Below are 17,691 nucleotides of genomic sequence, written 5' to 3' on the forward strand. Positions count from 1 at the left end.
CATTAGATTTCAACGACAAAACAACATTGATTCAATGACACAGTTTCAACATTGGTTAGTTGGTTAGTGTAGGTGAGGATTTACTCTGAAGTTGAGGCTGGTGGGATATTTACACTCGCCACTGTGTGTCGATCAGGACAAACTGTAGATGGGATTTCTTTGCAATCTCTCTTTATTGAGTTGGTACAGATGTGCAGCAAAAGGTGGGCTTGGAGTTGGAGATGTGGTCTAGATCATAACAGAAATAAGCCCACATTAATTCATCTCACACATTTATCCAGTACAAGTGGCAGCAGCGACACCTGCTGGCCACAAACTGACCACATGTTCATCAAACGATACGACTGATAGCTAAAGAGGTTTACCCACGTGAAGTAACTTAAAATTCACAATAAACAGGCACATCAACATGTACGGATACTAACGAGCACACGAACAGTAATAAGCCAAAATACTTGAAATACTATACAACATATACAACAGGTGAGAAGCTAACAATGTGCAGCATGCTAACAACGGCCCGACGAACACAACGTCATCATACCGCACAGGCGGAACTACTAAATAATAACTACCTTAACACATTTAACAACAAAACACTTACAACAAGTCAGGAACGCACATCCACCCCAACCGAAACCGTCGCCACCAGCTGCAGCCTCCACGCTGAGACACTGTGTTTCTGCAGCTGCTGAAAGTGCCATGGAGAGAACTCACCACTGGGTGGCGCACCTCCCCGTCCCAGACCAAACCAACCAACACCTGGCCCAATCTCAATAACAAACAGTAAGGTCCACTCGAGCCTTTGTAACAGTTAAAGCTGGATGGTTGTTTGATGGTTGATCCACTGTCATTTGTCGACTTCAACCAAAAACCAACCATTCTGACTATAATTCAATGTTGATTTACCATCATGTGCAATCTGTGCAGTTTGTTGCACCCCTCATCACCTCCTCATCTCCCCCTACTCCCTCCCAAACCTCCCCCCACTCACCTGCTCCTCCCAGCCTTCCTCTCTTTACCCCCTCTCATCCCTTCTTCCCTCCCCCCATCCTTGAGCTCTGGGTCAGAACATTTTATTACTAAGTGGGGGTTAATCTTGTTTCAAATTAAATATTATTACTGACTGTGCACAATGTGTTGACATAAAAACATCTACAAGTCTCTACTAGGAGTTGTACAGTCCGACTCCCCCTTTTTACACTAGTGGTTTGTCCCAACCAAACAGCCACTTTGCTGCTGGTTTGTTTGCAACCAGCTTCTGAATTGAATTCTCCTCTGAGCAGTTTTATGGTACGTTTTTCAGTATTACTTTGATCTTAAATGTGTTTATTGAAAAATAAGGGCATTGTTTTGTGCCCATAGTAATCCTGGTTATTTTGGGGCAAAACAGATATTTTTAATAATTGAGGTCATGTCTCATTTTGTATTATTTTCATCCTGCCCACTGCTCCAGGCCTAAGTATGAAATCCTGCGAGATTTTGTGAGATTTGAGTTTTTAAAATGGGGCGGGGCTTATTGTTTAGTCTGGTAGAGCATGTGGTGATGCAAGACCAAAAGCACAACAACCCATGATGCAGCACGGCTCATCACGCTTTTATTTTGAAAACCGACACGCAAAATGAAGCAGTCACGTGACCCATGCAACGAGAGGCCTCGTTTGTTGCCAGTCACGTGGTTTACAGCAAGATGACACAAGCCTCGAAGCCTGGATTCAGGTGGGCCATCACTACTGGAAGATGTTGTGTACCACAACTTGTACCGTTCCCCTGGTTCATACAGTACAAAGCTTAACCTCATGGACTTTGTTCTTCTGTGGACAATAGACTGTTATTCTGACAGTCAAAAAGGAGTCAAATATGTTTAAAGATCTGTCCCTTTTCTTAAATAAAATGTTATATTAAACCTATGTTGTCATTTTTAACCTTTTGTACAGTTTTGGTAATATGTTAATGTAAAATACTTTTGAATGACACATACCCATCATACCCATTATCTATCAATAAAATAGTGTGTTTAACAACAGTGAGGAAACCTTTAGTGGTATGTTATGATGCAGACCTGTCAGACCTAAAAATGTACATACATCCTTAGCTTTCATTCAATATGAAATCAACACAAATCTGCATGTAAATTGATATACAAATGATGGTTGAATCAACGTTGATATAATGTCAGTTATGGTTGAAACCCTGACGTTGATTCAACATACAAGTGATCAATCATTCTGTGCTATCTGGGTAACTGACCTCTACATGAACGATTGCTCTTTGGATCACTTTTTAAAAAGAAAGAACACCGCCATAAACTAATGTCCATCACTGCAGCGGACATCCCACCTGAGTAGGGCGACGCGCCATGGTGGGCGTCCCTTATTTTGATTTCTGAAAGGTGGCAACCCTACTGGATGCTGGATTCTTGTTTGTTTCTTACTCTGAAGATCTGCATTTTGATTGTAAAGTCCGTTTTTTCACCATGATCTTTTATTTCTTTGTTTTCAAACTCCATTTTTCTGAAATGAAATTTGGTCCAGCCTTTCATCTCACTTCTGAGTCTCTGCAAAGCGCTTGAATTGCTTGTTCAGATGTGGACTACAAGCATGTCCGCTGAATTTACCCATCATGCATTGGGGCTGGACTTTTAATTAGCTTCTATTTTAGCGTTTTTTGGTGCAAACCCTGACAAACCTTTACTGTTGGAATCAGCATGAGCTCCTCGTTCAAACCGGATGGGTTAGAACGAGCTTTGCTACGTGTTGGAGATCGACGAAGAAACCGAACGGACAATCAGACTTGGACTACAAACATGTCCGCTGAACTTGCCCATGATGCATTGCGATGCCTTGCCTGCTACGTACCGTCATTTTGATCCCGGACACCACGAGCTGCAGCTGAAGCGTCTCTGCTAACGCAGGGTGAGTTCCCCTTATATCAAACTGTTCGTTCATTCTTCCTGAAGCCACCAAAGACCGAAATGTCAAAGAAAAGAAGACAGAAACCACTGGAGTTGCTCTTTAATTTCATTCCAGCTGTTGGTTTGAATCCCGGCTAATGGCTGGAGCTAACACCTGCTTGGTTTGTGATTTAAGGGAATTTTGCCTGAGATTGGAGTTCATGTTCAATAACAGTCTGTTCCTTTAAATACTTAATGTTAGATTTAACTCAGTTTACGCTCAGATTATATGCTGCTCCTTTAGGAATAAAGGTTTGGTTAATTCTGAATCATTCTGTTTTTTAAATCATTCTTCATCCTTTGGGAAATAAAGTTTGATGAGGGTTCCTCAATACTCCAATCTGAGACACATGATCCTGCGCTACACACTCAAGTCTCATTTTAACTCAACATAACTGATTTTAATCCCGGACACACAGCATGGCTTCATCGGCCATGTCTAGTGTCTAGTGATAATGGCCGAAACGTCCTATGACGCCGAGGCCCACTACTGATGATGTGTCCTTAACTCATTTTTATTTAATAATTAAGCTCAATAAGAGAACTTTATTACATCGATTTACCTCGAGTTAACCTGAACTTCTACTGCATTTTCACAGCTGTCATGGCAGATTGTCCTTCTGAAGGTTTACAATAACTATGTTCTCAACTACTGCTGGACTTTGCACTGTAAAAACGAGCTTTCTTTACTGCTCAGTTTAGTACCTTTCGGTATTTGGGGGTGGGTCCATTGCATTCTTTGACATTCAGATCAATTAGCTGAGGCTAGCTGGGGAGTTCTATTAGTTTTAGGTGTTTTAGTTGGTTTTAAGACACTTTGATCATGTTTAAATATAGATATGCACTCATTCTTTGCTCAGGTGCTTCCAGTTGGAACGGGGAGCTGCGTGCAGTGGGCCGTGCATTGAATGTGGCTTTCCTTTTAACTACCCAGTCGACAGACGAGGTGGGGAAAGTGATCGAGAGAGCTTGAATCCCTAACCCTACCCTAACCCTATCCCCATCCCTAAACCCGCACCCCAAACCATAAACCCCAACCCTAAACCCCAAAACCCAACTAAAAGTCAATTCACATTGTAGTCCTAACCTCTAACCCAAAAACAGCATTTCCTCTCATGGAGACCAAGAAAATGTTCCCCCCAACACACAGTCCTGTGATGGCTTTATTATTTCACTGCCGGTTTGTTTGTGGAGCGATAAAACAGGAGCAAAGCAATAAAGCAGCTGGATGGAAAACGGAGATAAGAAGAAAACAAACCAGAAAAGACGAGAGGAGACGATCGTTTCAGTTTAACTGATGGGATGGAGAGACTGTCTGCAGCTCAGCCTGCAATAATCTGACAGCAACGTTGACTCCTATTAAAGCAACATTGACTCCTCCCTTAAAGCTACGTTGACTCCTCCCTTAAAGCTACGTTGACTCCTCCCTTAAAGCAACATTGACTCCTCCCTTAAAACTACGTTGACTCCTCCCTTAAAGCTACGTTGACTCCTCCCTTAAAACTACGTTGACTCCTCCCTTAAAGCTACGTTGACTCCTCCCTTAAAGCAACATTGACTCCTCCCTTAAAACTACGATGACTCCTCCCTTAAAACTACGTTGACTCCTCCCTTAAAGCAACATTGACTCCTCCCTTAAAGCAACATTGACTCCTCCCTTAAAACTACGTTGACTCCTCCCTTAAAGCTACGTTGACTCCTCCCTTAAAGCTACGTTGACTCCTCCCTTAAAGCTACGTTGACTCCTCCCTTAAAACTACGTTGACTCCTCCCTTAAAGCTACGTTGACTCCTCCCTTAAAGCAACATTGACTCCTCCCTTAAAACTACGTTGACTCCTCCCTTAAAGCTACGTTGACTCCTCCCTTAAAGCTACGTTGACTCCTCCCTTAAAACTACGTTGACTCCTCCCTTAAAGCTACGTTGACTCCTCCCTTAAAACTACGTTGACTCCTCCCTTAAAGCTACGTTGACTCCTCCCTTAAAGCTACGTTGACTCCTCCCTTAAAACTACGTTGACTCCTCCCTTAAAGCTACGTTGACTCCTCCCTTAAAACTACGTTGACTCCTCCCTTAAAGCTACGTTGACTCCTCCCTTAAAACTACGTTGACTCCTCCCTTAAAGCTACGTTGACTCCTCCCTTAAAGCAACATTGACTCCTCCCTTAAAGCAACATTGACTCCTCCCTTAAAGCAACATTGACTCCTCCCTTAAAACTACGTTGACTCCTCCCTTAAAGCTACGTTGACTCCTCCCTTAAAGCAACATTGACTCCTCCCTTAAAGCTACGTTGACTCCTCCCTTAAAGCTACGTTGACTCCTCCCTTAAAGCAACATTGACTCCTCCCTTAAAGCTACGTTGACTCCTCCCTTAAAGCTACGTTGACTCCTCCCTTAAAGCTACGTTGACTCCTCCCTTAAAGCTACGTTGACTCCTCCCTTAAAGCTACGTTGACTCCTCCCTTAAAGCTACGTTGACTCCTCCCTTAAAGCAACATTGACTCCTCCCTTAAAACTACGTTGACTCCTCCCTTAAAGCTACGTTGACTCCTCCCTTAAAGCAACATTGACTCCTCCCTTAAAGCAACATTGACTCCTCCCTTAAAGCAACGTTGACTCCTCCCTTAAAGCTACGTTGACTCCTCCCTTAAAGCTACGTTGACTCCTCCCTTAAAGCAACATTGACTCCTCCCTTAAAGCAACGTTGACTCCTCCCTTAAAGCTGCGTTGACTCCTCCCTTAAAGCTACGTTGACTCCTCCCTTAAAGCTACGTTGACTCCTCCCTTAAAGCAACGTTGACTCCTCCCTTAAAGCTACATTGACTCCTCCCTTAAAGCAACGTTGACTCCTCCCTTAAAGCAACATTGACTCCTCCCTTAAAGCAACATTGACTCCTCCCTTAAAGCAACATTGACTCCTCCCTTAAAGCAACATTGACTCCTCCCTTAAAGCAACGTTGACTCCTCCCTTAAAGCTGCGTTGACTCCTCCCTTAAAGCAACGTTGACTCCTCCCTTAAAGCAACGTTGACTCCTCCCTTAAAGCAACATTGACTCCTCCCTTAAAGCAACGTTGACTCCTCCCTTAAAGCAACATTGACTCCTCCCTTAAAGCAACATTGACTCCTCCCTTAAAGCAACATTGACTCCTCCCTTAAAGCAACATTGACTCCTCCCTTAAAGCAACGTTGACTCCTCCCTTAAAGCTGCGTTGACTCCTCCCTTAAAGCAACATTGACTCCTCCCTTAAAGCAACGTTGACTCCTCCCTTAAAGCTACGTTGACTCCTCCCTTAAAGCAACGTTGACTCCTCCCTTAAAGCTACATTGACTCCTCCCTTAAAGCAACGTTGACTCCTCCCTTAAAGCAACATTGACTCCTCCCTTAAAGCAACATTGACTCCTCCCTTAAAGCAACATTGACTCCTCCCTTAAAGCAACATTGACTCCTCCCTTAAAGCAACGTTGACTCCTCCCTTAAAGCTGCGTTGACTCCTCCCTTAAAGCAACGTTGACTCCTCCCTTAAATCTGCGTTGACTCCTCCCTTAAAGCAACGTTGACTCCTCCCTTAAATCTGCGTTGACTCCTCCCTTAAAGCAACATTGACTCCTCCCTTAAAGCAACATTGACTCCTCCCTTAAAGCAACGTTGACTCCTCCCTTAAAGCTGCGTTGACTCCTCCCTTAAAGCTGCGTTGACTCCTCCCTGAAGGGAACCCCCCCTAATCAGACTAAACGCCTTTGGGTAACTGATAGATTGGAGACGTCAGGCTTTAATCGATCCATCTTGTGTGGAGCTGAAAGCTGCTCTGCAGTGTGTGAAACCTGAAACGCCTTGACCCAGGTTCTGTTGGGAAATGTTCTGATCCATTAACCGGGCAGGGAGAAGCTGTTCCTCTGTTTGAGTGGAACATAACAGGATAAAGCTTGCAGGGCTGGGTCCGGTTTCTCAGTGTGTCTGTCTGAACTTCCTTCAGATCCCTGCAACTTCCAGACCTGCAGAGCCCATCTGGACCAGAGCTGCAGCTTCCTGTGGAGCCGCAGGTGGAGGCGAGGTAGAAGTCCTTCTAGCCTGATTTGTGATGGAGCCTCCAGCTCTTGTCCTCCATCTGATCTGATCGACACACAGCTGTTATCCTGCTGTTATTCACAGAAATATGTTTGAATTTGGAGAAATATTCTTTGACAGTGCATGATACAACAATGAAGAGCTGTTTGAGAGGCAGGTCTGAATTTGGGGGCGTTCTGGTCTGCCCCCTTGTAGATGCTTACAAGTGACTCAGACTGCATCGTTCCCTCCAGCTCGGTTCAGTCCACTTCAATCCAACTCCAGTCCCAGTTGTCCGGTTCGGTTGGTCCGGTGCGCCTACTAGCCTCAGTCTGGATTCAGCTGAAATGACTCTGGTGCAGTTGAAATTCGTACCCCAAGCGGACCAGAGACCGCTCTAAAAGCAGGACATGGACTACAGCGCAGGGAATTCTGGGTAAATACAACCAAAACAAAGACGTGCTAGATTAGACTCACGAGGAGGGGAACAGGTTGGTTTGACTCAGAGCAGAGAGAGAGAACCACAGCAGCTGGAGGTGGAGCAGATGATGATGTTTTGGTCCCAATAGAACCGGGTCTACCGGACCATCAGGAGGAAAACATCCTGAAACCAGAGAACTGTCCCAGACAGGCCTAGAAAAACCTATTGGGGAAGAAATCTCGGTGTAATTTTCCTGTTACTGGCAGGAGAAACGTAGCATTGCTTCAGTGTCTGCAGAAGGTCTGAGTGAACCCAGCAGTCCAGAGAACCAGCAATTTCAAATTGACCTGAATGTAGCGACGGTGTGATGAAGCTGTGATGACACCTTCTTAACCCGAGAGGTTCCTCTAAGGTGTTAAAAGGACCTTAATGTGTTTGCTCAGCATTTCATGCCGTTTTAGCACCAGGGCAGCTTCGGCTCACACTCAGAGCCTCCTGACCTCGGCTTCCAGACACGGAGCAGCCTCCAGCAGGACGGCCAGCGCGGCCTGCCGCTTCCTGACTCCCACTCTGCTGCTCCACACACAGCAGATAATAGACCAGAGCTGCAGCCCTACACACACGCACACACACACTCCATCCACCGGCAGTGGTGAGGAGCGTGGGCAGCCAACACACACCACCATACTCGACAAGCAGCATGTGGGAGGAAAACACACACTTCATCTCTTTTCATGGTGGGAACCAGGAATCCGTGTCCTGACTGTTTACGCCGAGGAGCACGCGCTCCGGTCGCCATGACAACAACACGCAGCAAAACACAATCTGTTTGATGTCAGACATCCAGCCCAGGCCCACTCACCCCAGCGTCGTCATGGTGACGATGGTGTACCAGAAGGAGGCTGGGATGGAGGTGAAGGTGGAGCCCTTGGTGCCCTTCTCGGCGTAGAACATGACGGTGGCGAAGATGATGATGGCCATGGTGAGGGAGAAGAGCAGGAAGCCCAGCTCTGAGGCGCAGCTCTTCAGCGTGTAGCCCAGGATGCGAAGTCCCTGCGAGTGCCGTGAGAACTTGAAGATCCGGAAAACCCGGAAGACCCGCAGGGTGACGAAGGCGCCGCTCACGTCCTCGTTCTCGGGCATCACCAGGCCGATGTAGTAGGGCATGATGGCCACCACGTCGATCACCGACATCACTGAGCGCATGAACTTGCAGCGGCTGGGCGCGGCAAAGAGGCGCATCAGGTACTCGAAGGTGAAGATGAGAACGCAGGCCGTGTCCATGCAGAAGAAGGCCAGCTGGTACTTCTCGCCACAGGGCAGGTCCTTCACACTACCCTTGGGCGGTCGGCAGGGCACCGTCTCCACCACGTTGGCGATGACCGACACGGCGATGAAGAAGCCGGTGACGTAGTAGAAGACCAGCGCCATGGTGGAGGTGTGCGGGTTCTCGAAGGCGCGCCACAGGCGCTCCCTGGAGGTGCTGTGGGGGGGCAGCGGGGCGTCGGTCGCCTCGTTGGCCTCTGTGTCCTCCGCCAGCCGCTCCTGGTTCTCCTTCTTCCTGTCCCGGTATTCCTTCAGGAGGAGAAGAAGAACATCAACTGGGCTGAACACAGCTGAGTCTGAATTCATATTTCTGCATCAAACTGAGGAAGAAATAAAGAACCATCCTCCATTAAAGCCTCTCTGGACCCAGAAGACCCGTTTAGGTCTCATTAACAGAAATCAGAGAGAACAGTTGGACAGCTCTCCACAATCAGACTGCAGCTCATGATGGAGGAGGGGCTGCTTAGAAACCCCCACAGATCCATCAGGTTGTTTCCTCTCTGCTCGTTTGGCTGATGAAGCTCTTCTCCACAGAGACTTAATGAGTTCAGCTACACAACGTCCAACATTAATGCTGAGCATTAGCAGGAAATAAAAACTTGAAGCTACCGTAAGCACACCGCCATGATGCAGGCATTACCAGCCAATCAGGAGGCGCCGCAGAGCAGAGAGGTCATAAAGAAGGAAACTGCAGCATTCCTGATTTAGACGCTCTGTGATGCGGGGGGAAGGGGGAGTTCCTCCTTAGATTAACTGGTTAGAAAGACTCAAAGAGCAATCTGCTCCGTGACTCATCTGGGGGTTCTGGTTCTGCCAGCAGGGTTAATGCCCGCTGCAGCAGGAGGAGCAGCTCCAGACCTACCTCCATGCAGCAATCCCCGATGATCTCTGGCACGATGCCGTAGAAGGCCAGCTCCTCGTCAAACGCCTGGATGCACTCGTGTCGGGGGTAGTGCAGCTTCCCAGTCCGGTAGAAGTTCAGGATGTGCCGGAACATCTCTGGGTCTCTGTCGAAGAAATACTCCTGGGTTTCCTCGTTGAAGAAGAACTCCTTTTCCGAGGAACCCAGCAGCGTGTCGGGATAGCGGTCCAGAGTGTTCTTCCACGTCTGCAGGGACCGAGAACAACGCAGGACATGATCACAAACTGAAGGAAGAGGCTCATGGTTTGTTAGCAGCCAGCTGGGTTCTGCTCCAGAACACAAGTTGAACGGTTCTGCTGCTGGTTCTGCTGCTGGTTTGAAGACACTCCTGCAGAACCAGGAGCAGAGCCGCAGCTCTGTGGCAGCGGTTCTGGCAGTGGTTCTGGAGATGACACCACTTGGACAGTGGAGAGTCCACAGTAACCCTTCAGCCTCATTTAGGAAGATTCAGAAATGTCTGGACCGGTCCAAAAGGAGGAATCTGCTGGTGGTCCAGATGAGAACCAGTCCTGACGTTTGGCCCGGTTAGCCCATAAACCGAACACATCAGGCTTCCAGAACCCAAACTGTTTTTAGAACCTGACCAGAACCTGACTGCAAACACACCAATTAAAGGTTAAAGACCAGCAGCAGGTCCAGAGCGGGAGTCATCATCACACCAGAACCTGGGTGCGGACAGAGACGGTGAACCGGCACCAGGCGGACCAGCCCGATCCGGTTCCAACCGGACTCCTCCCTCTTCCTGCTGGGATGGGTTCTGCTAACTGAACCCAGAAACCAACATTAAAAGTGGAACTGAACCAGAACCTCTGGAATCACTGGTTCTGGTTCTGTCAGAAGCTCCAGCTTCTCCTCATCCTCAGGCTGGAGTTCTGCAGAGGCCCGGTACCGATCCATTCATTGGTCCAGCTTTTGGAGCAGGGATGCATCTAAATGCTGCAGGACAGAAGCTCTGGACCGGACCAGGGTCCAGATCCTGGACCTGCTGGTGGTTTTAACCACTTACTGGTTCTGAAACTGGATCGTTGCTCTGTTTCTCACCGTTTGATGTTCACAGAGAGCGAGAAACGGGGCAGAATGTTAGCAGAACTGGTTCTACAGAGAACCGGATGGTTAGAAGACTTTCTGGTCTTCATGCAGCAGAACCCGATCAGAGAAGCAGAACCCGATCAGAGAAGCAGAACCCGATCAGAGAAGCAGAACCCGATCAGAGAAGCAGAACCCGATCAGAGAAGCAGAACCCGATGAGAATGAATGAGGAACTAATGGATACTTTGGCACCAATGTCTTTAGACCTGTTGATGCTGCAGTCGGGACGGACTGGCTGACTGGACCTGCTGTGACTCAGCAGACCCAAACCTTCCCAGGTCAGAAAGGAAATGGACCGTTTGTCTTTCTTTAAGCCAGCTGGCCACAGAAACGAGTTGGAGAAAAGAACTACGTCTGTCAGAGTCTCATGACAAACATTTAATCCTGAAGATGGAGGCCGACTGCAGATTGGGTCATATCTGGCGCCTCCCCGGTACCAACGAGCTGGAACCAGTTTGTAGGTTTTCCTGGGACTTGTTCAGACTGAACTACTGAGATGGAACCAGTTTCTGGAGTCAGTCTCCAGTTTTTCTGAACTTCCCAGAATGAATTTGCGATGGTTCAGTCCAGCCGTTTCACAAGTTTCTGTGATTCAGCTGATTTTTTAGAGCTGAAACCAAAAGCTGAGTCTGCAGCTTATTGACAGGAAACATCTCTGCTCCATGACTCCTGCCTAACCCTAACCCTAACCCAACAGTTTGGAGTTATTATGCAGAATATTTTCATCAGCTGGAGCATGCTCAGTACACGGCAGCACCCACCTGGAAGCGGACGCCGCTCACGTTGACGTACAGGATCTCGTCGGATCGGGATGAGTTGTCCACCGGCGGTTTGGGCATCGTCTTCTTGGCCAGCGGCAGCCAGCCCACCGCCGCCGCCCGCGCAAACGGCAGCCACGTGGCTACGCCAGCTGCCATCTTGCATCAGAGCGTTTCACGGGAGGAGGAGTCTAGAGGCGTCAGGGGGCGGGGCTAATGGCGTTAGGTAGGAGGCCTAGTTAAAGCAGGGCTCACTGCTCCACCTGATCTGACTTCATGGTCTGGTCTGGGCTGCGAGAGGCGAGTGGGTTGGACATGTTGAGTGGGGAGGGAGGGGTCAGAGGTCAGGAAGGAGTCAAGCCATGAAAAAGGCCCAGATGGAGCAGGAAGACCTGGCAGGTGAACTTCCTGTTTTCAGCTCCTCAGGGTGAAAACGGCGTGATTTCATCCAACAGGCTCTTTATTAAAGCTGAAGCCGCCGAGTCAAACAATAATAATAAAGTTTAATATCGTTGTTTATTTCTGCAGGGATGTGGAAGAAGAGCAAATAAATCCAGGAGTGATGAAGAGCGTCTCCGCCTCCTGCGCCACTCTTATTAAAGGACGATGATGAGGGTGATGAGGATGCAGTGCTCACGGTTCTGCCGTCCTCGGCTCCGTCTCTCCGTCCCCCAAACGAAGGCCAGAGGAGGCGCTGCGCTGCGTGTCCATGTAAGGCCGTCCTGTCAGGAAACACAAACACATCAGAGCCGGAGTCAGACGCAAAGCAGGAGGGAAAACCACGGAAACCCGGAGGACAGGGAAGCCTGGAGGTTCAGGCAGGAAACAGAAGAGCAGCTAAGGGAATCTGACCGGTGGACAGACTTGGAATAAAAACAGATTAAAGAAATCAGGAAGAATGAAAGAACCAAAATCCACAAAGAGTAAAGAAAATAGGAACATAAACAAAATGATTTATTAAAACTGGCAAAATTCAAAAAGGTTTCCTTATCAGCAGCTGTTTACAGGATGAGCTGTCACAGGCAGAACTGAAGAGGCGGGGCTAAGAGCCTCTGTCTGGAGAAAGGGGCGGGGCTAACACCCTCTGGACAATGGGGCGGGTAAAGGTCAGGGTTAGGCTGTAGAAATGAATGGAAGTCAAAGGAAAGTCCCCACAAAGATAGCCATGCAAACGCGCGCACGTGTGTGTGTGTGTGTGTGTGTGTGTGTGTGTGTGTGTGTGTGTGTGTGTGTGTGTGTGTGTGTGTGTGTGTGTGTGTGTGTGTTGGCTGGTTTCTTTCTCAGCAGCTGACAAAGAGTTCGGTCACACAGATTAGTAGCGGATCTATGTGAGAGAGGGTCTGGTGTTGTACCCTCAGCCCGGTTCTGCTCTGGTTCTGACCCAGTTCTGCATGATCTATCTTCAGAGGTTCTGCAGAACCGGGTCAGATCCTGACCTTTTACCCGGTCAAACTGTGCAAGTTGAGGTCCAAAGAACAGAGCGACCCGCGGATCAGGAACCAGTTCTGATGTGATCTGATCAATACCTGGAAAACGTTTCCGATACCGATCAATTCCTCTGACCAGATGGTCATTCCAGGTCCAGATGTTCCAGTTCTCCTGAAATATCTGGAGTTAAGGCCCTGGCCTGGAATAAACCTGGAATAAACCTGGAATACCTGCTGCTTTACAATAAATCTGTCATTAAACATTTATCCCTGGAAGCTTCCAGACCCTCAGAGGTCAGAGCTGCTGATGCTTCAGCAGGAAGGTCGTCTTCCCCAGCTTCACACCGTCTGATCCGGAGCCCGGTTCTGATCCAGACAGACATCTGAGCCCGGCCACACCCAGAGGGAGAGCGGCGCTGCTGGAGTGAAACCATTAGCCGAGCTTCAGCGAGTCGCAGTTTACCGCAGGAGAACCGAGGGAGAGGAACCTCAGAGCTGCAGCAGCTCCTGGAGGAACACGGTTAAACTCAGACGCTCTGCTGTCCGGGTTCTGATCGGTTCCGGATCGGGATCGAGGCCGTTCCTCTGGCAGCAACCTGAGGCTGCAGCGGGTCAGAGACACATTCAGGTCCGAACATGGAAACCAGAGCAGGATGAGCTGCTGCAGCTTCAGGAGGCAGAAACCAGACAGAGCAAAATAACCAGCAGACACGGTCCAAACCCGCTTCCAGGCGGAACCACAGACCAGGTCCAACACACCCCGACCGCCCCGCCCTGCTGATGACCCGGCTACATGCCTAGGGGCCGCTGGACCCTGCAGAACCTCAGAGGGTTTCCGTTCTGACCAGCTCCTGAGCCCGGTTCTGCTTTTCTGGTACAGTTTGGGTTTTAATTTGCTTCCCAGACGCTGAGATCGATATCAGTTTATTTTTAGATCATTCTTCGTTAGGAGCAGCGGTATCAGGCGCTACAGAACCAGAACCTTTGGATCAGCAGCGTGGAAATGTTTCTACAGGAGACAATTAAATCTCATGTGGACATGATCATGTTTGCTGTTTGAAAAACAATGTTGGCCTCTGGAAAAGTCAACATGGCGGCCATTTTTCAAAATGTCTGCCATGGTCATCCAGGAAATGTCATTTTCATGCTAAATTTGCTAATTATCTGACAAATACTTTGGGTGTTAAGTCATACATAACTGAACATGTAGAAGTCATATTTCCTATCATTTCTTATTTTTCACTATGGCCTCCCTGGTTGTCATGAAACAGGATTTTGTGTTTGGTGTCAAATCACAGCCTATAAATTTTGAACCTTGAAAACCGATGGTTTAACTAACTGGCTTCAAATATTAAAAACGGCGGCCATCTTGACAGAAAGTGAACTTCCAGAAGAACCCAAAGAGTGGAACCTTCTACCCAACACAGGAAACCAGGAGAACCTTCAACCCAACACAGGAAACCAGGAGAACCTTCAACTCAACACAGGAAACCAGGAGAACCTTCAACTCAACACAGGAAACCAGGAGAACCTTCAACCCAACACAGGAAACCAGGAGAACCTTCAACCCAACGCTGCAGGAAACCAGGAGAACCTTCAACCCAACACAGAAAACCAGGAGAACCTTCAACTCAACACAGGAAACCAGGAGAACCTTCAACCCAACACAGGAAACCAGGTGAAGTCCAGCTGGTTCATACGGGTTGGTCAGGTTCCTCCACAGGAAACATTCAGGCTGACTTCTGATTGGACAAGAGCTCCAAGGGTGTGAATATTAATGAGCACAGAGTGTGTGTGTGTGTGTGTGTGTGTGTGTGTGTGTGTGTGTGTGTGTGCGTGTGTGTGTGTGTGTGCGTGTGTGTGTGTGTGTGTGTGTGTGTGTGTGTGTGTGTGTGTGAGGCGCTTAAAAGCAGAAGTTCATCACTAATTCATCACGTGGATTACATCAACATCAGGCAACACACACACAGTAACACACAGTAACACACAGTAACACACACAGTAACACACACAGTAACACACAGTAACACACACAGTAACACACAGTAACACACAGTAACACACACAGTAACACACACAGTAACACACAGTAACACACACAGTAACACACACAGTAACACACAGTAACACACAGTAACACACACAGTAACACACACAGTTGGTGTTTTCGCTCATCGTCTCTCTGGAAGTTGAGTTTGTCTCCAAACTCTTCCTCCCAGTCGTCCCGTCCCGCTCCTCCTCCTCTTCCTCGTCTTTCTATTCTCAGCAGTGAATCTGGAGCAGTTTCCATCCTACTTACCGCTGGTCAGGCTGATGAAGAGGAGGAAGAGGAAGCAGCTCCTCCAGGTGAAAGCAGCAGGAAGAGGACAAATAAAAACAGAGGAGTAGTTGTGCTGCCTGTGAGCTGTGCTCCTCTGCTGCCGCGGCAACAACCACATCTCCTGTCATCCTCCTCTTCCTCACGCTCCTCCTCCTCCATTCGCTTGCTCGACCCTCCCTCCACTCCTCTCTCACTGCTTTCTCTCTACTCTCTGTTGTCATTCCTTTTAGCCTTTTACTCTCTCTTCCTCCCCACACACACACACACACACACACACACACACACACACACACACACACACACACTCGACGGTCACAGATCCAGAAACTTAAAAACTTTGTTTCCTTTAAAGAAAAATCCTTCTCTAGAGATCTTCATCACTCCTCATCATCAACTATTAAATACAGACTGGAGTCCTGAAGACCCGGCCCAGTCCCGGTCCCAGTGTTTGTCTGATGAAGGGTTAGCTCCAGGCTAACCAGGGCTAGCCTTAAAGGAGCTCAGGGTTTCGGCAGTTTTTCAGTTTTCTGGAAGTTGGTTTCAGATTTGCGGTGCATAGAAGCTGAAAGCTGCTGGTCCAGTTTGGTTCTGGTTCTGTAGACCAGAACATGTTGCCTGGCTGAGACTTTAGTCCACTGATCCTGAAAGGTTCTGCAGCTGGTAGAAGGAACACTTTGAAAAGCGTTTATGTGGCTCTGAAGGGTCAGAGGTCAGAGGTCAGCCTGATCTCTGGTTTCCAGCTGGAAGAACTGAAGCTGCCTCTAGATCTATAACTCTAGATCTCTGACCCTGATGGGCCCCTGAAGGAGAACCGAGAGATGAACTAATAAGCGGTTCTGTTCCTGCAGAGCGTCGGATCAAGTCAGAGGACTCCAAAGCATCCTGCTGATAGCTGGCGCCCCCTGCTGGCCCCTCTGGCCACCAGCAGCCGCCTACAGGATGAACTCTGACCCCAGCAGGTTGATAAATAAACATGGAATGTTTTCCTTCTGCTGGTCTGGGTCAGGAGGAAAACCTGGACTGGACCAGGTTTTGTCTTTCAGAGCGGTTCTGGTTCTGCCTGAGGAAGAGGAGGATGAAGGTGGAGCTTTTTGTGGCGAATCGATGAGACGAGGAGACGCTGGAAACTCGTTAATAATTCATTCTGACGGAGGACAGGATGGAGGACAGGATGGAGGACAGACGACAGGATGGAGGACAGAGGACAGGATGGAGGACAGAGGACAGGATGGAGGACAGGATGGAGGACGGAGGACAGAGGACAGGACAGGATGGAGGACGGAGGACAGAGGACAGGACAGGATGGAGGACGGAGGACAGAGGAGAGGACAGGATGGAGGACGGAGGACAGAGGAGAGGACAGGATGGAGGACGGAGGACAGAGGAGAGGACAGGATGGAGGACAGGATGGAGGACAGAGGACAGGACAGGATGGAGGACTCTGTCCAGTTTCCCTCCAGAACCAAAATGGCTCTGCTGGTGGCCCAGTTTCACCAGAACCCATCAGAACCGTCTGAGTTCTCCACAGATCAGCTCTAATCCAGTCAGGGAGGTTCTGAACCGAGAAGCTGGGTTTCTCCTAGAGGAGCAGAACCGGGTCAGCACCAGGAAACACCTGGTTGATCTGCAGAGAGTGGACCGGGCCGCAGACAGAACCGGGCCTTGGACTGGGCCGCTACATCACTAATTAATCAGAGCAGCTGCTGCCTGAATGTTTCATGAAGGCGTGAATAGTTCTGCTGAGTCGGTGGGTCTGGTTCTGCTCCGGTCCAAACGGCTCCCCCGGCCCGGTTCGACCCAAAGCGTCCTGTCGGGTTTCGCTTCGGCTGGAGAAATGTTCCCCGATGTGTAAGGTGGGTCTGATGAGGCGTTCGTAATCCCAGAGCCCAAAACCCGGAAAGTTGTATTTCACTCAGATTCCAGATGCTGAAGTGGATCCGGTTTCAGTTCCAGATGCTGAAGCGGATCCGGTTTCAGTTCCAGATGCTGAAGCGGAACCGGTTTCAGTTCCAGATGCTGAAGCGGATCCGGTTTCAGTTCCAGATGCTGAAGCGGATCCGGTTTCAGTTCCAGATGCTGAAGCGGAACCGGTTTCAGTTCCAGATGCTGAAGCGGAACCGGTTTCAGTTCCAGATGCTGAAGCGGATCCGGTTTCAGTTCCAGATGCTGAAGCGGAACCGGTTTCAGTTCCAGATGCTGAAGCGGAACCGGTTTCAGTTCCAGATGCTGAAGCGGAACCGGTTTCAGTTCCAGATGCTGAAGCGGAACCGGTTTCAGTTCCAGATGCTGAAGCGGAACCGGTTTCAGTTCCAGATGCTGAAGCGGAACCGGTTTCAGTTCCAGATGCTGAAGCGGATCCGGTTTCAGTTCCAGATGCTGAAGCGGAACCGGTTTCAGTTCCAGATGCTGAAGCGGAACCGGTTTCAGTT

The 17,691-nt window shown here is 48.8% G+C and overlaps 1 protein-coding gene across 1 annotated transcript in view; it reads right to left on the reverse strand.

The window, feature by feature from the left end:
* Positions 1 to 15,438, reverse strand: part of kcnd1 (potassium voltage-gated channel, Shal-related subfamily, member 1) — a 35,239-nt gene extending 19,801 nt beyond the window's left edge. The window contains exons 1-4 of the mRNA XM_081609475.1: positions 15,242 to 15,438; positions 11,519 to 12,237; positions 9,609 to 9,854; positions 8,283 to 8,995 (exon numbers count right to left, since the gene is read on the reverse strand). Coding sequence (XP_081465601.1) covers positions 8,283 to 8,995; positions 9,609 to 9,854; positions 11,519 to 11,674 — 1,115 coding nt within the window. The 5' untranslated portion in view covers positions 11,675 to 12,237; positions 15,242 to 15,438. The remainder of the gene's footprint in view (positions 1 to 8,282; positions 8,996 to 9,608; positions 9,855 to 11,518; positions 12,238 to 15,241) is intronic.
* Between the last annotated feature and the right edge of the window lie 2,253 nt (positions 15,439 to 17,691).

Source organism: Poecilia reticulata, chromosome 7, assembly GCF_904066995.2.
Source record: "Poecilia reticulata chromosome 7, P_reticulata-male-v2, whole genome shotgun sequence".
NCBI lineage: Eukaryota > Metazoa > Chordata > Actinopteri > Cyprinodontiformes > Poeciliidae > Poecilia > Poecilia reticulata.